The sequence below is a fragment of the Meriones unguiculatus genome, chromosome 19 (assembly GCF_030254825.1).
Source record: "Meriones unguiculatus strain TT.TT164.6M chromosome 19, Bangor_MerUng_6.1, whole genome shotgun sequence".
NCBI lineage: Eukaryota > Metazoa > Chordata > Mammalia > Rodentia > Muridae > Meriones > Meriones unguiculatus.
In genome coordinates, this window is record NC_083366.1 from 21,961,264 (window position 1) to 21,983,122 (window position 21,859).

The following is a 21,859-nucleotide window of genomic DNA, read 5'->3' on the forward strand; positions in this document are numbered from 1 at the left end:
CAACCAGCTGCTCCCTCTGGTAGACCTTACAATGCTGCAGCTGTTTCTGGGTGATTTCTCCACAGCTCAGGCCAAAGAGCCAAAGGCACTAATTACAAAACAAGTACATAATAGTCCAATCCCCCCTTAAAGTAATTTTTATGGATACAAATTTCTCCAGGACAAGTGGTTCCTGCTTATGGTTGATGCTGTTTTCAGTGCTCTAAGAAGTCTTGAAGATTATAGAGGTAGACACTCCGAGGATGCTCGTACTGATTTCTGTAGTGGCTGCACTAGCTTATATTCCCCACATCCAGACTGTGGTAGGTAATGTTATTTGACAGGATCTATAATCACCTAGGACAAGAGTCATCAGGCACATTTGTAAGGGATTATGTAGATTAGGCTAGCTCCTGGTCCTGCCTGTAAACAACTATCTAGATTAGGCTAGCCTCTGAGCTTGCTTGTGTGGGATTATCTAGATTTGGCTAGCCTCTGGTCCTGCTTGAGTGGGATTTTCTAAATCAGGTTAGCCTATGGTCCTTCCTGTGAGGGACTGTCTAGGTCAGCTCAGCCTCTGGTCCTGCCTGTGGGAATTCCCTAGATTAGGCTAGCCTCCAGTCCTACCTGAGAGAGATCATCTAGATTAGGCTAGTCTCTGGCCCTGCCTGTGAGGGATAATCTAGATTAGGTTAGCCTCTGGTATTTCCTGTAAGGGATTATATAGATTAGGCTAGCCTCTGACTCTGCCTGTGAGGGATTACCTAGATTAGGTTGAGGTGGGAAGACTCACCACTCCTGGTCTTGGATACAGGGGGTACTGCACCCTCAAATTGTTAAACAAAAAAAATAAATCTTTCTTAAGTTGCATGGGTCAGGTATTTGTCACAGTAAAGAGAAAATGAAGACAGGCATTGTCCTTCCATCACCTGTATCCTCAGCAATATTTATTATGTTCTCAGTGACAGAGAAAAAGCGAGTCCCTCTGAATGCTAAGGACAGTATTGAATCTTACGAGAACTAAGATGTTTAGAAAAACCTCAAAAACAGGTACGCATGTAGTGTAGAAAGGACGTGAGCTGAGGAAACCCTGTGCATGCTTCATTTGCAGCCAGCTTTAGCTATGCCAGTTCAGTAAAACTCCAAAGCCATCAGCCTCTAGTCTCAATACAGTCCACATTCCTAAAACTTGTAAGCGCAAGGTGATAAGGGAAGAGCCAACGAATCAGGATTGAAGAAAAATATTAACTCACAGGTGTCAAGTGTCAAAGTCCCCTTTAACCCTGTTAGCTGTTCCCGGAGACAGACCAGATGCCACCGCAGGAATGAAGCATGGCTAGAAACATGAGCAGTGACCATACTTCCTGGACAGAACTGTCTACATGGGACTTTATACTTTGCCTTCCAGGCTTACTGAGCTGCATCAGTCCCATCACATGATCAGAGCTCCCACACTGAAGCTTCTACATGAAAAGCTACATATCTACAAGAACAAAGTCTAACTACAATAATGCTGCCTGGATATTGTGCACTTTCTCATCAGTTTCTGTTCTTCCAACATCACCCCACACTTCAACAACCTCTTTAGATGATCTTATTTCTGATTTAATTAGAAAAAATATTATTAGGTGAAGTCTTGGCTTTGAGGACAATGTGGAGTAATCCAGGATGGATATTCTATCTTTGTGGATAAGGCTAACAGAGAGCCAGGCTCCTAAAGATGGGGCAAAATTGGGATCCCAAGTCAAGGCCTTAGGGAAATTGCAGGAGCTTCCAGTATCCCAAGCAGACAAAATGTTCAATTTTGACTAGCTTTACCTAAAGCTGGCAGAAGACCTTTGGGAACTGTCAACTGAGCTACAGACAGGCCAGCAAAGATCAAGACTCTTCAGACTAAACAACCAATTGTCACAGTGAAAAAGAACTTGCCTACCCAGAACCAGGGCAGCTCTATTCCTCCAGTTATCTCAATTTTGACAATTCTGACATGACTCAAAAGCACAGACTGCACACTACCCTCAAAGGAGTGGCCCTCACAATCTTCAGGAGGTCCTGACAAGCACCTGGACCCTCCTCCAGCTATGAGGAAGTCCTCTCCACCATGGGCTTCTATCTGTTGAGAAATCCCCAGTCTGCTGCCAGTCAGGCCCAGATGGGCTCTCAGGATGGGGAGCAAGCCAGAGACTAGAAGAAACACCCCCAACTCTTTGGACTGCAGGCTCTGGGTAGTAGTGAGCCTGAGACCAATGATCCACCCAAGGGGCCACTATCTGGGCAGGTGAGGAGCACAGCCTAGAGGATCACCAGGTGGACACCATGGAGCCCAGACAAGGAGAAGGCTGAGATGATCACCAGTCCAGTGATCTGCAAGACCTGCAAGCCTTGGGGAGCAGACTATGCCCAAGAGGATCCCTGGCCAGCTCCATGATGCCTGCGCAGGGCATAGCAGTCCTGACAACAGTCCTGAGGTGACCGCAGACACTAAGAGTCCTCAGGTGCCACTAAAAGAAGCAAGTAAGTGGTGGAGAAATGAAACAGGAAGAGAAAGAGAAGATTATGGGCACAATGAAGACAGGTAGACTGGAGACTCAAGGGTAGTGAGGAACAGTCTGATGTGAGTAGCCAGTGATGCTCCCTGGGACCATGGTGGGTTCCTGGCCCGTGGTGCCACCAGCTGCTATGTAAGGCTCAGTGGCCCTCCATCAACAGAGGTCTGTTACCACCAAAGGCCAGGCAAAAGACTCCGATCTAGGCTGCTTGCCAGGGACATCCTGATGTCTGAGCATTGTGCACAACTAGGTCCACCCTTCACCTGGACATTGTGGGAGAGCTGGCCCTGGGGGCATGAGAGCACGAGAGCTTACCCTGCCCCTAGCCAGCAGCAGTACTGTGGAGAACAAGCCCTGCACATTGTAGGGAGAGCTGGTCCTACCACTCTTCTCCTGCGAGATGGTGTGAATGAGGGAAAGATATCCTACTCCCCTTATCCCTCCCTTACTTCCTGCAGCATTCGGAAGACCTGGCCCTGGGGTCATCAGAATAGGAGAGCTGACCTGAGGTCATCAGAGCGGGAGAACAGACCTGGCACTTCACCTGGGCAGCACAGGAGAGCTGATCCTGGATGTGAAGATTCTGAGTGAGCTGGCTCCGAGAGCAAGCACGTGGGACAGCTGGCCCTGCCTCTTGTCTGCTGTGTGGCAACACTGGAGGGTAAGAAAGTTGGCTCCAACAGGATCATAAAAGCAGGAGAGTTGGCCCTGACCCTCACCTGCTCCAACACTTGGAAGAGCAGATCCTCCACCTCACCTCACCTCAGCTCTACTGTGCTGCCCCTGGTTGTGGGGTTTGCTGGTGAGCTGGCTCCAAGGGTATGAGAGCAAAAAGAGCTGGGGGCTGACCAGCTCAGGTACCTCTCAGGCCAAGATCCAGGGCTTTAAATTAGCCTATCCCAATATCTACCCTACTGATAGACTGCTGGATTGCATGAAGGGGCTGGTTCTACAGATCCAAAACTATAGTATCTCCAAACCACAGGGCCACAGCAGGATATCTGAGAGAAGCCCCAATGAGGTTCCAGTATTGATAGAGAAGCAGAAGCCAGAGGCCTCAAATGAGACCAATGGGTTATTACAATAACATCTGCAAGCAATGAACTTTGGACAAAAGGGTATACTGTGGGACACACTGTGACACCCTAGAGCTTTCACAATGTGATTTCTCCCCCCTCAGTTAGGGGGTAGGTTGCAAGGGTAGAGGGTGGGTATGAGGAAAGGGGAATACGGGGGGGGGGGGCGTGCATGATATGAAATTCACAAAGAACCAATAAAAATAAGTTAAAAAAAAAAACTGCTATAGAGCTCCAACGTGACGTAACTACAGCCACCTTGGTTATAACAGCCATTTTTTTTTGACCAGGGAGCCCGGGCATGCTTCCTAAATTCTACTGGCCACCAAGTTGCTAAAACAGGAGTGTTTATCTAAGCCACTGGTGCCCAGACTGCTTCTTAGCCCATGTGTGGTTTATGAGAAAGACCAGACTTTACAACTGACCACCACCCACCTTAGTCTATCTTAGCATATAAATCACTTCCTCCTGCTTGAGCAGATAGTCACTTGTCTTCGGGTGCTCAAAAATTGCCCCTGTTTATAAGTCACCAGCAAATTGATCTTTATGCAGTCCTTGATTTGCCTGTCTTTCTTTGGTCTCACAGCACCATGCTGGCTAGTGTCATGTCAACTTGACACAAGCTCGAGTTACCTGAAAGGAGAGAACTTCAAAGGTCATTTTTATTTACTTGCCTGTAATTGTTTCAGAGGCTTACTGCCTGTCTGCTAACCTAGGCCTAGTCTGGAAGCTTCTGGCCTCTGTATCTAATCTAGGCCTAGAATATTTTCAGCCTCTGAGACTTACTGATAAATAAGCTCACTCTTCTAGCTTTTTCTGAATTCTGGATGGCTGGTTCAACTCAGCTGTTCTGCCTCAAACTCCTCTCCAAGATGACTGATTCAAACTGGCTTCTCGCAGCTTTGCTTTGGCCTCAAACTAACTCTGGCAATCTGTTCTATTCTTCTGGCTCCTTCTCATTCTCTGGGTCATCTGTTTTTCTAAGTGTCTAGCTTGTTCTCTCTCTGCAACCTGTTTCTGTCCCTTTAAAACTGCCTCCTCCTCCCTCTCTGCTCTCTGTGCTGCTCTGTCAAGTAGCTTCTTTTTACTGTCTTGTGAGTTGGACATATCATATTTTATAAAATCTTTCTCTGCCTCTCAATTAGACATCACTTTCAAACATGGGTTCCTTCTACCATCTAACCTTACCTTCATTGTTTGGGATTAAAGGTGTGTAATAAGGGAGTGTCTGCATTCCACTCAGATCACACAGACCTAGAAGATCTTTGAATGTGATCAGGGCAGCCATGTTGATAGATTAAAATTCCTCTACAGAGAACTTCAATTGAGAAAATGCCTCCATATCCAGCTGTAGGGCATTTCTTGTGATTACAGTGGGCCCAGGCCATCGTGGATCTGCCATTCCCGAGATGGTAGTCCTAGCTTCTATGAAAAAGTAGGCTGAGTGGTAATAGCACACACCTTTAATGCCAGCACTTGGGAGGAGGCAGGGGCAGGTGGATCTGTTTGAGTATGGTCCTGAACACTAAGGCTACACAGAGAAACCCTGTCTCAACAAAACAAACAACAACAGGAAGGAAGGAAGAAGGAAGAAGGAAGGAAGGAAGGAAGGAAGGAAGGAAGGAAGGAAGGAAGGAAGGAAGGAAGGAAGGAGGGAAGGAGGGAGGGAAGGAAGGAAGAAAGGAAGTAGGCTAAGAAAGCCATGAGGAGCGAGCCTGTAAGAAGCGTACTTCCGGGGTGGAGAGATGGCTCAGTGGTTAAGAGCACTGTCTGCTCTTCCAGAGGTCCTGAGTTCATACTCCCAGCAACTGCATGGCAGTTCACAACCATCTATAATATGATCTGATGGCCTCTTCTGGCATGCAGGTGGAGCATTCACATGTGTAAAATAAATAAATATTTAAACAAGGTTGATGTAAATAAAAAATATAAAGAAGCATTCTTCGATGCCTCTGCACCAGCTAGCTGCTGCTCCATGTTCCTGCCTTACTTCCTTGCATGATGAACAATGATATGGAAGTGTAAGTCAAATAAACCCTTTCCTCTCCAACTTGTTTTTTGGTCATGGTGTTTCATCACGGCAATATAACTAAGACGGAGCATTTTTCCACCTTTGGTGGAGGAAGGTTATAAACTCTAAATAAATTCAGTGACTGACTTCCTCCAGCAAGGCTCCATCTCCTGAAAAAGTCCCCAGTGAACAGTGCCGCCAACTCAGGTATTTGGACCAAATGTCCAGCCCTGGGGAACACTGCTCACCCGAACCTCCACAGCCACCAAAGTTCTTGAGTTGGTGGCCCTGTTTGGGGAGATTATGGAACTTTTTTTTGGAGATGGAGCCTTGCTGGAGGAAGTCAGTTACTGGACTTTGAGTTTACAACTTTCCTGCATTTCCTGCTCACTTCCTATCCTCAGTGTGGATGGAAATTGGCCACCTAGCCTTCTGCTATAGCTCCCTGCTGCCAAGTCTTTCTCATCACGGACTCTCCCTCTGGAACTGTAGGCCAATTAATGTCCTTCTGTAAGTAGCTTTTGGTCATGGAGTTTTATCCCAACTATAAAAACTAATGTGGGTCTTAGTCTCCAACTCTGGGGCCTGTCTTTTTGAAGCACTTGCTTTTGTTAAAAACTACTTCTGCTGACTGCAGCTATCTCCTCTTACACTGTTCTGTCATAGAATACCAGACAGTCCCATCCTTCCTGAAGAGGCTGCCCCACCCTGAGTCCTATGAACTATTCCAAGGTGGTCTGGTTCCCACTCACATGGCAGCCCATGGTATCCTGTCCTTTTGTTTGGTAGTTTCTTAAGGAATATACTCCCCAACCCTGGCTTTTCCACACACTCACATCACTTCATTACATCCTCCTGTACTATAGGGTTGCAGTGTAGATGGTAGGTGAGGTAGATAAATTGAAGGGCTTTGGTGAATTCATCCTACAGGTGTGTGAAGAATAAGAAGGGCAAAAGTTCACTCACACGTTGGCCCACTGCAGTTTAGCTTTCCAGCATGAAAGGGTCCTCCCAGGTTGTCCACCCTGACTTAGAATTTGTGATCATTTGGCTTCAGCCCCTTGAATGTTAGGATTATGAGGAGATGTATACTACTGAGCTGAACTGGCAGCTAACATCACCACTGATTTGAGGTGCTCAATAAGGGGACGACCTCTTTTCACTTTTGTTTCATGTGGTCTCTTGAAGCATTAGATGTTGATGCCCATTTTTCTCAAACTTTTCTCTCGTGTTCAGTGACAACCACATGATGGTCATTTCCTGAAATCCACTGTCACTTACCTTTGTAAAACCCTTTTGCTTTCTTTACTCCAAGTCTTTCATCCTCCACCCTGCTTCTTGGACTTCTGCTTATCTCATTCTTCACTCTCCTGTATGAAGAATTCACCAAAGCCCTTCAATTTATCTACCTCACCTACACACTAACCCCAAAACCTGTATTTTAACCCATGTTTCTTTGTCAGAATGTAGAGCTCATCATACAAAAGCTTCTTGGGTGGTTCTTCTTGGATTCTTCTGTGAGCCCCACAATCCTACCCAGCACTGCTTCTACATGTCTCCCATTTTCCCTTTATCAATGAGCTACCTGAAGAACCAGCCAGAGAATAGGGGTCATATTGAGATTCTATCAGTTACCATATCCAACTAAGCACTAAAAACTGGCTCTACCTTCTTAATATCAAGACAAGCTCTTAAAATCTAGTTTCTTAGGGTCATTTGTAAAACTTGCTAGGGCATGAGCTCAAATTTCTGACTCTGGAGTTCTGGAGTGGCTTCAAAAATCCTAGGTGACGCCATATGCTTTTATCCACCAGTCATCAGCATCAGAAAACTGCTAACTGGCAAAAATCTCAACTACTGTAACAAAGGACACTGACATGATATGGTATTTCTGCTGGTGGTTTCTGTAAGAACTTTCTCTTTATAAAAGGAGCCACCTTACAACCTCAGTAAAATAATCCAGGAAGCAATTTCTCCTCCCCCTTACTGACCCTCTGTCCTCTTCACAGTGACTGCTCACCGTACTTTTCCTGCAAGTGTTTTTGCTCTCCAGCTGTACCAGCAGGAAACTGGGAAACCTACCTACTGTCATTTTGGTGCCTGTCTTCTGAACATGATGCCACTTTCCTGTTTACTACACCGTGAGCCCTATATGACAAAGATCCACTATGGTTTATTCCTGTGTCACTCCTCAGCATGAAAACCATGTGAGCGGTGACAAAATGCTGAAAGAGAAAATGGGAAACAGCAGGAGGAAGCTTAGAAATGACAGTACTGAAGCTAGACTTCACAGTGGCAAGCCAGTGGGCAATGCCTGTTTAATTGAAACCTTGTAATAAAAGTTTAAATACATAAAATGATTTTTTATCAAAAGAACTTCCCCCACTTCCCTGACCTGATGCATATGGAGGAGAGGCAAGTGGAAACTGGCTATCTGTAAGGAATGGAGAAACGGTAGGTCCAACTCTGGTTGGTATCTTCTTCCTCAGAGATGCTCTGTGATTGGACTCAGGGTCTCCTGCGAGCAGGAATGCAGCCCAGAATGGCTCCTTCAGCATGTGCAGTCACAGCCTCAGAAGACAAGGAAGAGCAGGGCCTCATGCCTGGGCAGCACTATGTCTTCCACAGTGCGCTCCATGGCACGCACTTGCTCTGGGGAGGCAGTCAGGAATGCCAAAGGCCCGATCCGCTGCTCTGCACATGAGTGGCAGAGGTAGCCACCCTTGTTTTCCTTCCTGTTGCTCTACAGGGATGGACAGGAAAAAGAGGTAAGAGGAGAAGCTGAGAGTAAGGATTTGTCTACCAAAGAGTGCTGCATTACTGTCCCAACTGCCACATTCTGATGCATTATCTGTGATGTTCTGTGCAAACCCACAGAGATAATCCCCACATTGAAGCTGTCATCCAGATTCAATTCTATCAGTCCTTTAGAGGAATAATCACAATTATCCAGTCAAGAGAAAAAGAACGAGTGACTGGAGCTATTGCTGAGTGATTAGCATGTTCAATCCCTAGCACCAAAGAATTAAAAATATTAAGAACCAAAAATAATAACAAAAAACAAAACAAAGCCAAAAACACTGACCCAGGTCCTCCAGGTAAACAGCTCCGTTCTGAGGTATCTGGTCATAACTGCACCTCCCATGTTGGAAGGCTTTAGCACACTCAGGCAGTATCTGTCATTCACCTGACTCCATTAGTTCCATCTCTGACAAAAAGGCGGACCTCACATCTGCTATGCTTCTTAAAAAGCTCTTAGAAGAGCATTACACAAATTTCTCTATTACCTTCTTCACCCAGAACCTAGACAGGCACAGAGCTCACAAGCAAAAGCATGAGTATGAGTGAATTCAATCCTACAGGAAACGCACATAAGTGATAGGCAGTTTCTTCATGGTGAGGGCGGTGTCCACACGGATGGTGTTGTTGCACTGACCCACACAGCAGTGGACCACTCCTGTTTTCAAAACGTTACTTGTCAGCTCTGCTTGCAAGAAGTACTCCTGGGAAGGAGAAAGACAGAAAGAAATGAATTCCAGTACTGCTACCTTCCACTTGAAAATGCCAACAGCAAGGACCTATCCACTCCCTCCAGATACAGCCAAAAACAGAGAGCCACTGTCTTGTTTCTTCATTTTCTAATGTTCCCAACTCTAGTATTATTGCCAAGAAAGAACACTCAAGACAGTCCAATTGGCATTTTGATAAAATTAATAGATTGAAAAAAAAACAGACTAATAAACATGAAAAAGTACCATTTACAATGACATTTTCTAGATTCACAGTTCCTACCCAATTGCTGCAACCTTAAGCAATTATTACTATTGTTATTACTTTGAGACAGTCTCACTATGCAGTCCATGGTGGCGTTGATCTCTCAATCCTCCTGCCTTTTCCTTCCATGGGCAAAAACTGCAGGCATACTATGCTTGACCCAGAGAATTATCTGCGTAAATTACAAACCAGGTGAGCTGAAACTCAGAATTGTAACAAACAGTTGCCCCACTGGAGCTACAGCTCAGTGACAGCACTTTCCTAATGTGCCCAAGGCCTGGCTCAATTCCCAGCATCAAATCCAAACAGACTCAACACTCTCCTGTCTCCCCAACTGTGTACTGCCTAGCAGGGAAGGTCTTTGCAGCATTTTTTATCTGCACCTTTTTCACACTGTCTCTATAAAAAAGAAACACATGTGATCGTTACTGCCTGGCACATAGCAAGCAAGCACCCAAACAGAACACTAAAGACACCACTGGGCCAGGGCCCTTCATCTCAGGTTGTGTGGCTCCCAGAGTTCTACATAATATAGACTTATCAGCAGACTGCACATATTTTCTGACCATGAATGTATAACTTCACATTTGCTGGGTATCAACTAGCTACTTACTGAATTTTTCACTACCTATGACCCTATTTTGAATCATTTGGTTCTCTCCCTTGTGTGACTTACCTACATGTTACAGAAAAATAGAAGAAGCATAAGCACTGTGATAGCCAGGTTGACTGGATAGAAAATCAATTTACTAGGAATTAGTGAAGCATGCTCTTGAGCGTGCCTGTGAGGATAATTCTAAAGACAATCAGGTCCTGGGGACTCTAATCAAATACATGGATCCATACAGTGGCATGACTAGGGTGGTGAAAAGTAGGAGGTGGGAACCAGCTGGGGCATCTGGACATGATCTTGCCCTTACCTGTCCCTCTAAAGCTCTTTTTCTGATACATCACTAACATTGTGAGCTACTCTGCTGCAGCATACCTTTCTCGCTGTGATGAACCTCTGAAACGGTGAGCCGAAACACAACTACCTTTCTTTAATTAGTTTATAACATCTATTTTGTTAAAGCAAAAAAAAAAAAAACACTCAAGTTCCAATGGGGTGCTAACAACTGACAATATAAAATCCTTAAAAGTTACAGATTATTAAGTTCCTTTGTCCAGCACCTCCATGCTCCTCACAAAGCAGGAGCACAGGACTTGGCATGTCTTTTTGATCCATAACAAAACAGTTTTGAGTCTAGACAAATCCAAGAACATAAGGCAACATTATTAATAGGTATCTGCTTACATTCTTGGTTCCCTTCTAAGCTATTCATTCCTTCCAGGGCCAAGTTCTCTTACCCTCTGAGCCTCCTCTCCAGCCTTAATGTATTATTTTCTTAACTTTACTTATGGTCTCAAGATTTCCAAAATATCTAACTCACTGTGAAAAAAAGTATTCTGTTCCATAACACTTCCATTAAGAAGTTGCCAGATGCCAAGATGGTTTGTTAAAGGTCAGATCTCTAACATAACAGTAATTCTATCAGAAAAACCACTTGGAAAATTACAGAAAAGTTCTTACGGAGGCTGAAGAGACTGGTTAAGAGCACTGGCTGTGTGATCATTGTAAGGACTTGTTAGGATCCCAGCAGCCACATCTCCAATACTGAGGGATCTGATGGCCTCTTCTGACTTCTGCATATGGACAGGCACCTGCAGCCCCACACACATCACATACACTCACACAAATAAAGAACTGTGTAATAGGGATTACTTGCAGAGAGAGTGCTACGCTGCTTACCTCATGGGGGTACTGGGTTAGAGATCTAAACTGGAGTCAGCAAACTGTAAGTGAGCCAAATACAGGCCCAGGCCTGTTCTGTAAATCAAGTTCATTAGAACACAGACACACTAATGGATGAAGTGGTTTACCCATGGCTAGCCGATCTTGTGGCATATGGCAGTGCTAAGTTGCTCCTCAAACAAAATGTAATCAAGCATAAAATATTTACTATTTGATACTTTATAGGAAAAGTACGCAGGTGACCCAGGTGACCCTGAAGATGTGAATTAAGAAAACTTTAAGGTTTGGGTTGTAAGTTCTGATGAGAGGGCTGTCACAGTGAAAGACAGGGCAAGACTGGCTTTAGAAAATATGCAGATGTTTCAAACTCCACAGTCTCAAGGCCAAATAAACCTATCTCAGAGGCTTAAAGGAAAATGACAAGTGGGAATAGCAGGTAAAAGTCTGATAAAAATGCAAGCTAATTGATCCTATGGCAAAGGCTTTTGCATACCTGTTTCACTATTTAAGACAGGGTCTTACCATGTTCCCCAGGATGGTACCAAGCCACCTTCCCACCTCAGTTTTCTAAATATAGGAACTACAGAAACACATCATTATGTTCAGTTTAAAATTGTGTTGACGAGTCATATAAAAGATTTACTTGCAACGGCTCTCTTTAAGCTCTGACATTATCTTTCCCTAAACACATGAAAAGAATTGCTTTTTGTGTATTTTTGTTCACCTCTTAATCTAAATGCAGCTTATGGGGACAGGAATTTCTCTTATCCACCAATATAATTCTAGTATATAGAAGGTGATTGGAACATAGAAGAGACCCAGCCAATATTCAACATTGAGTATCAAGAGTCATTTGTACCACTACTTACGAACTCTGGAACTTTGAATGTCCCTCACTAAAAACTGCTAACTATCTCATCTAACTTTAGACTCTACAACACAAACTATGTTGTCTCCTTGATAAAAGGTGTAGTACAGGTAAATGGCCTTTCTATACAGTCTTACAGTACGGGATTGATGAGTCCTGGCTAGTTTCATGTTAATTTGACACAATCTAGAGTCATTCTGGAAGACAGAACCTCGACTGAGAAAATGCCTTCATTAGATGGGCCTGTGGTACATTTTTTTGATTGATGACTGATTATGGGAAGATACTTTGGGGGGCTATAAGAAAGCAGACACAGAAAGCCATGTGGAAGAAGCCAGAAAGCAACACTCTTCCACAGCTTTTGCATTAGCTCCTGTCTCCATGTTCCTGCCCTGATTTCCCTCAGTGATGAACTGTGATGTGGAAGGATAAGCTGAAATAAATCTATCACCCCAAGTTGGTTTTGGCCATGGTGTTTCATCACAACAATAGAAAACCCCATCAATGACACTAAAGAAGAAAACACTCCCACTGGCTTTTACACTTACAGTTTAAACTTCCAACAAGTATCTTTAGTTCAGAGAAAGATGCATATTGGTAACTGTTAATGCCAATTCAAGGTTGGTAAGACTGACTTGTTATACTCATGTCTGTGAAAAGCAGGACAGAGATAAGGGAGGAGAAGAAGAGGTTTGTGGAGAGTACAGGCCAAAAATTATAATGAAGGCTGAGTGTGAAGGAGCTCACTGTCTTCAATCTCAGTAAGGAAGTTGGCCCATATACCTGACTCATGTTCTCCAGAAGGCTGAATTCTTTTGGAAAAGTCTACTGCTAGAAGCAGCTGCCATTTCAAAAGGAGCAGGGAGCAGAAGGGAGAAGTGTAGTTACAGAACACAAACTTGCCAGTTCCCCCCCAGGATATGTGAACTAGCTGAGCAAAGGCAAAATTAAGAAATATATGAAAACCACTGCCATTTTAAACAGACCTATACTGTCTGACACGAAGTCCCATTCTCATCTCACTTGTTGGAATACTCCCTGCTCTAATGACCTGTCTCTGCACCTTTAAGGAGCCTGTCCTTTCCACCCAGCATCCTCATCTTTAGGCCTAAGATTGATCCCTCAAAGCACATGTGGCTCAAACACTGGGAAAGTCCCTCCCAGCACTCTTACCCCAGCCAGAGTCAGGATGTTCTCTAGTGATTTGGTCATTATGAGACGCTTCTTGGCACGAGTGACAGCAACATACAGCAAATTCCATTCATCTTCAGAAAATGACTCTGAAGAAAGGAGAGCAAACAATTCAAAAGCCTACCTGCAAAAACTCACTTTGTCATCCAAATACTCATAACTCCCCACTACTTTCCTTACAAACCTTTCAACACTCGCTAGCTACATATACAGTTTCCTACAAATGCCCACAGGAAACAGCAAAACCCTCAATAACTAATTGCACAAAATACTTGCTCCTTGCTACCATAAAGCTTAGGACTGTATTAACTAACTGCTCAATATCTGCAATGAACCAGTGGATACTAAAGTGTGCAACAGACCCAGTGGACACATATGTGTGTTGCCCCACTTCCTGTCTGTGAGGCAGGTGGTTTACAGAGGGTGTGTCATCCACAAATAAACCTGCCATTAATTAAGGGCTGGATCGGAAATAAGGTCTAGGCCCCACCCACTTTCCTAGAGTCTATCTGGATTAACTCACTCTAATCTAGAACTGCCTCACATCATCACAGGGAAGATGACACATTTCTAAGCCCACCTCACACCTATCATCTCCCAGTCTCAATGCCTAGCAAACTAGATCAGCCAATCTATGAACACATTAGATGCCACCAAGCTGTATGTACACTGAGTGGATGGGCTATGGAATGTGTAAGTCACATCTCAACAGAGCAGGTGTCAAAAAAAAAAAAAAGTATGTTAGTACAAAGAGAACTTTTTGGTTTGGAAACTTCAAATGCTTTTATTCTAAGATCTAAAATCAAAACAAAAGCACTGCTGTACAGACTTTAACAATGAGCCTCCAGAATCCACTGATAAATAGTAATTGATAGGCAAGCAGTCTGTGGGCTGGGATACAGCACCTGAACTTGTAGAACTCTCTTTTTAACCCCTAGCACTGCAAACAATAACAAACACACTTTTTTTTTAGTAAGTAAACTAATGTTTTGAAGCATGTATGAGGCTGGGACACCTAGTGTATGATGATGCAAAGCCCAAAGCTGATGAGCAATTGTGTTGACAGGGACATCATGACTTAATACACATCAGCCATCTAAAAGAAATGCGCCATGGAACACTGAATTCTCTAAAACCACAGTATCAAAAATCAGAAGTTTAGGATTAGGTGTTATTTATTGTTCTAGAACAGAAGGCCATTTTACCCTATCCAACCCAAAGCAGTCAACTCCCAGCTACAACAGGAGCATCCTAGGAGCTCTGTGTCCCACCCCAGTATCCTTACCAACTCTGAAGTGAGGAAGCTGGGCAAGATTATGCCTGGCACAAGGCACTTTCACGAAATCATCCAAAACGTGCACAGTGTCAAACTCTAAGCCTTTGGCTTTGTGCACAGTGCCCAAAATGTACTCTAGAAAAGAAACATGGCAAATTAGATGGGGATAGAGGAGACGCCACAGGAAAAGAAGTGAGAGGAGAGAGAACATGCTTGCAGGTGTGCAACTGCAAAGGAATAGAGCACCGGTATAAAAAGAGGGCTCAGAGAGTAAAAAGTTAGTGAGAGGACGACGTCAAAATATCCCACTCATGAGGCCAAAGTGACCTGACCACGTCCCACTCACTTACACACAGAGGAACACAGGCCCCAAAGACAGCTGTCCAGCTCGCCCAAAGTTACACATGGCAGAGCTAAGTCTAGTAAATTCTATTCCACTGGCTTGAAAGCAAAACAGAAATAAAGAAAACCCAAGGGAAAATAAGCGCTTTGCTTCCTTATTTAATTATTATTTAACATGGTATTAGGGATCAATACCAGGGCCTTGTGCCCTTTCTCTTAATGAACATAGCCACTGGCAGCCACAGATGCAGGGTAGTTCAAGAGACCATCTACTCCTCCTCTTGGAGGCAAGGTTTTCCTTACCTGCAAAGTCCAAATCGTCTATGTGGCATCTCTCTATCCTGTCTACCAGTTCTGGAATTCTGATATTGTACTTTTCAACCACTGCGATCTTTGCTTCCAGCTCCTTGTCCTCTGCAGCAGTCACATACCTCTTGAAGCCACTAAAGCCTTCTTTGTGCACCCATCTTCTGATGAACCTGTCTTTAATGATGAGGTTTCCTAGGGAGGAGAAACATTCAGGTGAAAATGAGGGAGACTGTCTAACACAGGACGGCTGCTGTGCATGTCTAGGCAGTAACACAACAGAGGATGGCTTAGAGCTTGGAGACCCAGGTTCCATTCCTGACTGGATAAGTGACTCACTGTGTGTCTCTGAGCAAGTCAGCACAGTGATTCCTCTGTCTCCAACTGAGCATCACAAACCATATGCTCAGAAACTTCATAACTTCACAGATATTTGAAACAGTACTATCCAAGGAGGAAAAGTGCCACAGACATAAGTTTTCATCTGGGGCCCGCAGGGATGTAATGGTGTGTACAGCTGCCCTGAGAGAAAACAGGAGAGAATGGCTTAAAGGACTGACACCGGCAACTCATGAGACTACTGAGAAGGATCTGGAGAAACTTGTCAGTACTTCTCAAAACAGGCAGGAGGCATCTCCCAAGACAGAAGAGCAAATCCAGCTCTTCAGAGAAACAAGAACCCTGATTCAGGACCAGCCCCACACTCCCAACCCTGGTGAGTGCTGGTTTCTGCCAGGAAGTACTCACGTTTCCTCCGTTCTTCCTCTGGCTGAAGGAGGGTCCAAATGTCAATGATTCTATCCAATCCAAATGATTTAATCCCCTGAAAAATTTTTCCAGTGGCATTTTTGTTTTGTTTTGCTTTTTCTTAAAACAAAACAAAATAAATCCAGAGATGGGATCTTGAAATGAGATGACTTCTTAGAAACAGATCTCAAATGTGGCCAAAGCACACACAGAGAAAACACAAAGCACCAAGCTATTGCCTCAAACTCTACCAACACTTTAGAAAGCAAAACAAAACAACAACAACAAAAAAGAAACCCAAGAGCGTACTGTTCCATCATCAGTAAAAATACAAGTTCAACATGCTTTTCATAAACACACAATGTCTAGGACATGGACAAAAATGATAACACAGCTGGCAAGCAAGACCCTCACTACTGTTTCTTATGATAAACAACCAGAGGGAGTCTGTTGCTCTAGTTTTTCTATAATATAAAATCGGCTCTTGCAGGAAAGGCCCTGACTGTGCCATAGGTTTGGCCCTGCTCTACCTAAGAAGCGCCTATTGGGTACTGTCTGTGGCTCTGGCATGCATAGGGAACCATGCCCACCACAGAACTGTGACAAGGGCTACACTGCTAACAAGTTCTTATGCTGTGGTGAGGGTCACTATATAATGCTGATAGTATACACTGTAATTTATATCAAGTGTGTGGCTTAGCACCATGACACATGTCACAGGCAGAAGTGTGCATAGAAGAGAGAGAACACACTCCATATTCAATATGGATGATATTCCAAAATTACTATCTCTTTCAGGAACGAAAATGGCTAAATTATAACCACATCAAATTAATACAATGATCAAATAAACTGTGATATGTTGAGTGAAAAAGTAGTAAGTTTATGTATACCATAATAAAAATTATGTAAAAATACACATTTATAAGAACAAAGACAAAAATACTTAGCAAAAACGTGAGACTTTTAGGAAATAGGGCAATTACATGTGATTTTTTTTTTTCCCTTTTGGTGCCAAAATTTCTATGTAATACTTACTTTAAAACAAAAGAAAAAGATAGTTTGTGATTTAATATTTTTCTGAGTGCCTAACACATACTACGCCCTTGAAAATGTCCCCAGAAATTCCCTTTATTCATCTAACTTCAAAGTTAAATATGCCACAAACATGTCACTTAATCTCAACTGTCCATGAAACTGGCAAAGGCATGACACTGTTTTATCTTGAGTTGGAGAATGAGGCACACAAGTGGTGACCTGTTTCCAGCCACACAAGTTAGTGACAGAGCCAGAGTGGAGTGAGAGCCCAGATGCTCACCTCTGAACGCTTTCAGGTAACAACTGTGCTTACACTAATGGTCAGCACACCCTCAGGAGAACCCTGGGAGCCAGGAACCTCACTTGCAGTCACATGTAAGAAGAGTGATCATTCACTGACTGGGCCTTATTCCACTGGACTGTTTCACTAGAACAATCAGAGTATCTGGTCACAGTGTGGCCCAGGGAGAATTCAAAACTCAAAGGCTTTCCTGCATCAAGTCCTAAGAAAGCTAGCACTTTGCTAGGTCTGGTCTCTATACTGTTTCTGTGCATAAAGTAGTCAACAAATTTACTCTTACCCCAATCAAGTGTATCCTTGAAGGTGATTCTCCTTCTGTTACCCGCACAGCCTCATCAAACACATTGGCATTGGTCCGGGACAGCAAAGCCACTTGTCCCTTTACATCACCTCTGATGCCACCTGGAGTAGAAAGCACAAACCCCATGCAAATCAGCATGTAGAGCACAATTAACTTCGGTTAAATAATAATAATAAAGGGAAGAGCAACAGAAAGCTTTACTCTGATGGTTTCCTCCAACCAATGTCTTTTTCCTGACTCTCTTGCAGACATCCAAAATGGTAGCTCCCACATAAGCTATTTCCACACCAAATCTAAAACTCTGTTGGAAAAAACAATACAACAAATGGTGTTAGGAGAACATGTGAGCTTATTTCTGCACTACCAATACTTCGTGGGAAACGGACATGGAACTTCAAAAGTCACTTAAACACAAACAGAAGCCTGATTGAAAAATTACTATTTCTATTAACAGCATTTTCTCCTTTTCAAGACTTATTTTTATTATTTTTGATTTGGTATATGTTTGTGTACCTGTGTGTGTGTATGTGAACACAGTGTCATCCACAGAAACTAAAAGCAACAGATCCTTCTGAAGCTGGTGTTCAGTGGTTATGACCTAACATCGGTGCTGGGAACGGAATTGGGGCTCTCTGCAAACGCGCTAAACACCCTTGACCTCTGAGCCATCTTTCCAGCCCTAATATTACCATATTCTACCTTGGAACCCTGGAATGATCTTTCACCTAAGGTTCCCATCCACTTCCTGCAACACATACTCATGAAATCAACATTTGCTTTTCTTACCACTGTCTTAAGCTTTACTTGACACTCAAACTTCTTGTCTCACCTATTTGGCCCCTTTACTTCTGCTCTCACACTCAAACAGTTCTGTCTCCCTCTGCCAGATGAATCTTTTTCAAACACTTTGATTAAGGAGAAGCATAATACATATAGAGAAAGAAATGCCCCACTTCCAGTGTCCTCCACTATTTGGACAGCCCTTCTCTATAATTATCCTCTAACAATAACTGTAAACTCTTTTCAGCAAATCTCCCCTCAGCCCTTCTCAAGACAAATCTTGTGGGGTTTAAATTATGCAAAAGGGAAGAGATGGCAGAGGTTTGTCCTTGTTTCTAAGACCTCTTTTAATATCAGCTATAGCCTCTGTTGCATGAGCATTTTTAGGCTGGGGATACAGAGCATGAACAGAGCTCTTCTTAGCAAGCACAGGCTTTGGTTTCAATCCCTGATACCACAAAAAACAACCCAAAACATTTTAAGTCAAGTGTGGTGGCGCATACCCATAATTCCTGGCACTCAAGAGTTTGAGGCTGGAAACTAAGTTCAGGGCCAGCCTAGGCTCTACATACAGTGAGTTCTTCTCTGAAAATACAAGCCAACATGAACAAACTCCGTATTTCTCTGCCTTGCCCATGTTGCCCCGAGCACCTTCTTATCTACCTAAATACATTCCTATCTTTCAACACTCAGCCCAAGACCCTATTTTCTTGACCACATCTGCTGGAAAAATTCCAGCCTTCCCAAATTTCCATTATTTACTGCTTTTCCCATGCATCTATGATATAATAAAGCAAGGTATTCTTTAGTTAATAGCAATAATGTTATCTATTTCATGAACTGTGGCTATATATACATCATGAATTGTCACTTAGCTGCAACCAATAAGAAGAAAACTTGACTTTCAACAGGACTTTGCTGCTATAAAACTATCCACAGTGAATCATGATCAAATTATTTGTAAAATAAACATTCATATATGACTGAAAAACAAGCAGCTTTATGCTATCATGTAATTACAAGAGAAGAAATGAGTCTCTTTTACATAACTCCAAAAAAATTATATAGATGCTCTGACACAGTCCTCTGTGTGGGCCGTAGCAGTGGCAGAACCTGACTATATCCAAGTAGCATCAGTAGTCACATTATGTACTGATAATATATACCCCTGAAACTATGAGACAGATGGCACTTCACCTCTGTAGTCCTCTGAACCATAACTCTTGTCTAACCACCTGACAAGTCTCAGTACATAGACATACTAAAACTACTTGACCAGTACTTCTAAAACTGTCAGTGTCATCAAAATCAAGTCTGATAATGTACATCCTAAAGCTGCAAAAACTAAAGAAATATGAATCACGGGCTTTAGCTGTAACAATATACTGGCTTGTTATTTGTGGAAAATGAAACATACTTTCCACAGTGCTCACACATTATATACTACAAGGGGGAAACAGAATCCTTGCTTATATGCTGTGGGGCCTGAGAAGCAGTGCAAGCTCTTACCTGTGTGAGGTAAAAGACGTGAGTATGGGGGACTGTGAAGAGAGCGTTCACTGCACCTCGGAAGGTATAGATCTGTTGGTGGGGATCCCCTACAAAGATCTTCCCACATGGCTGAGAGAGAACTATGTTCATGATAGCTGCAACCAATAAGAGGAAAAGTGAGAAACCCGAAGGGCAGCAATCCACACAGTAAAAAGAAACCATACTTAAGAAAGAAAAACAAACCTAAACCAGACCAGCCCAAGACAGATAACAAAGTTTTCTCTTCCTACAGTGCGGGCTTTCTATAAAAGGGCACAGTTTTATCATGGGCATAGTTCCGGTACATGGTCCTAGGAATGCAGATTATGTTTAGTCCTGGGTGAATTGACTATAAGAAAACATTTAAGCAAGTATAATTTTCTATTGTAATATAACACCTCCAAAATACCCAGAAAATCAAAATTTAATATTTTCTACTCTCTATTAGTCATGTAACAAAAATTTTACTCCAAATTAACTACCTTTGCTCACTCAGCATAAGGCTGTCCCTATGATCTGACGAGGTGGTTGCTCAGCATCTTAAGAACTCTTGAGTAAGACGCATGGAAGGAGATAAGTCTATGTCAGGTGTGGGGAACAGACAATTGTGCAAATTTTGAGTCTAATTTCTGAAAGACTAAGAATCATTTGCTCCTCTTCTTTATCACAGATATTAATAACAACCAACTTATTCCATGTGTGTTTCCTCTTACATATCGTGATGCTGTTTCTATGTATTTGAGACTACTGATCACCTGGGGTACAGTCCTGGGCCTCATCCACAAAGATGGCATCAAAAGAGGCAAGCAAAGGCTTGCTCAGCTGCCAGAGTTTCAAATAGCCTAGAAAAGAGTAGTAACCAAGAGTCACAACTCATGAGCAAAGCAGCTCCATCTAGTTCAATTAGGAAAGCTGCCTACCATCATGTGTCATTTGGTATGCCTCTTCTTTGCATTCCCCCAGCTTCCGCATGTTGTCCCAAAGTCGGCTAGCTTCAAGGACACCATTCTAAAAAGTAAGTGACACAGGAACCCAAAGTTTAAGACCCTGAAAGAGACAGTACCCTAAAATCACACTTCTGCTTCCACATAGTACGGTGGGAGCAAAGACAATCACCCCAGAACACAGAGCAACACGCCCTTTCCAGGGCCACATAGAGATCTCAAGAGCTCAGAGGGTGAGAGGACACAGTACGCACAGCAAAGATCAAAGACCTCAACAGCTGAAGAACCCCAAAAACTGTTTTACACACTCACTACCGACAATCCGTAAGTTAGGGAATAATTTTTTTCCCTCAAGCAAAAACAACAACAACAACAAAAAGCTTCCCGGTCACTGATTAAGATCCGAGCTCTCAAAAGCTTTAGGCAAGTCCTTCCATGTCTATTCTTACCTGGCAAACGGGGAAACTAAGGGGTAATAGAATGTGCACTTGTCTGTAATCCTAGCATTAGGGAGGCCACTGACAGAGGAGAACTGTGCATTTGAGGTCAGTCTGGGTCACAGAGACTCTTTCCCACAAAAACAGACACAAACAAAAACCTAGCAGGACCATTATGAGAGTCAGGGAGATGCCTGGGAGTGCTCCGCACAGGCGAGGATGCCACACGATTCCCAGGCGTCATGACAGGCGCTTGTCTTGCCTACCCAAGTTCAACTTAAAGAAGTGGTTCCGAGAAAGTGAAAGACAAAGATCATACCAGGCCCCTTTTTCTCAACACACCGGAGACTCACCAGCTTCTCGCTCTGTTCAACCATGACTCTCTGTCCTTGGCTGTTCTTGCACCAAATAGGCACATGATCGATAGTCAGCTCCTCGTCAGCTGATGCAAAGAAATTTTCTAAAGTCTTACACACTAGCTTGGCCCTTATGAATCCACCTTTCCCTTCAGCAAGGACAGAGTTGACCATGAAGGGCGTTAACTTGAAGAGATTCAATTTCTTCTTCAGCTGGTACCTGTAATGTATAACCCAAGTGAATGGCATTTACCATACTGT

At 43.4% G+C, this 21,859-nt stretch overlaps 1 protein-coding gene and 1 long non-coding RNA gene across 6 annotated transcripts in view; both read right to left on the reverse strand.

The window, feature by feature from the left end:
- The window catches only part of LOC132649165 (uncharacterized), a 42,868-nt gene extending 40,002 nt beyond the window's left edge, over window positions 1–2,866 (reverse strand). The window contains exon 1 of the long non-coding RNA XR_009587602.1: window positions 1,233–2,866. This is a non-coding gene — a long non-coding RNA (uncharacterized LOC132649165). The remainder of the gene's footprint in view (window positions 1–1,232) is intronic.
- A 5,030-nt stretch (window positions 2,867–7,896) lies between these two features.
- The window catches only part of Fbh1 (F-box DNA helicase 1), a 39,051-nt gene continuing 25,088 nt past the window's right edge, over window positions 7,897–21,859 (reverse strand). For all 5 annotated transcript variants that reach the window (XM_021650897.2, XM_021650898.2, XM_060372793.1 and 2 more), the window contains 12 exons: window positions 21,596–21,818; window positions 20,782–20,869; window positions 20,617–20,703; window positions 19,841–19,977; window positions 17,753–17,852; window positions 17,531–17,652; window positions 15,912–15,987; window positions 15,162–15,359; window positions 14,526–14,651; window positions 13,223–13,329; window positions 8,987–9,118; window positions 7,897–8,358 (listed from right to left, as the gene is read on the reverse strand). In XM_021650897.2, the coding sequence (XP_021506572.1) occupies window positions 8,188–8,358; window positions 8,987–9,118; window positions 13,223–13,329; window positions 14,526–14,651; window positions 15,162–15,359; window positions 15,912–15,987; window positions 17,531–17,652; window positions 17,753–17,852; window positions 19,841–19,977; window positions 20,617–20,703; window positions 20,782–20,869; window positions 21,596–21,818 (1,567 nt within the window). In that variant the 3' untranslated portion in view covers window positions 7,897–8,187. The remainder of the gene's footprint in view (window positions 8,359–8,986; window positions 9,119–13,222; window positions 13,330–14,525; window positions 14,652–15,161; window positions 15,360–15,911; window positions 15,988–17,530; window positions 17,653–17,752; window positions 17,853–19,840; window positions 19,978–20,616; window positions 20,704–20,781; window positions 20,870–21,595; window positions 21,819–21,859) is intronic.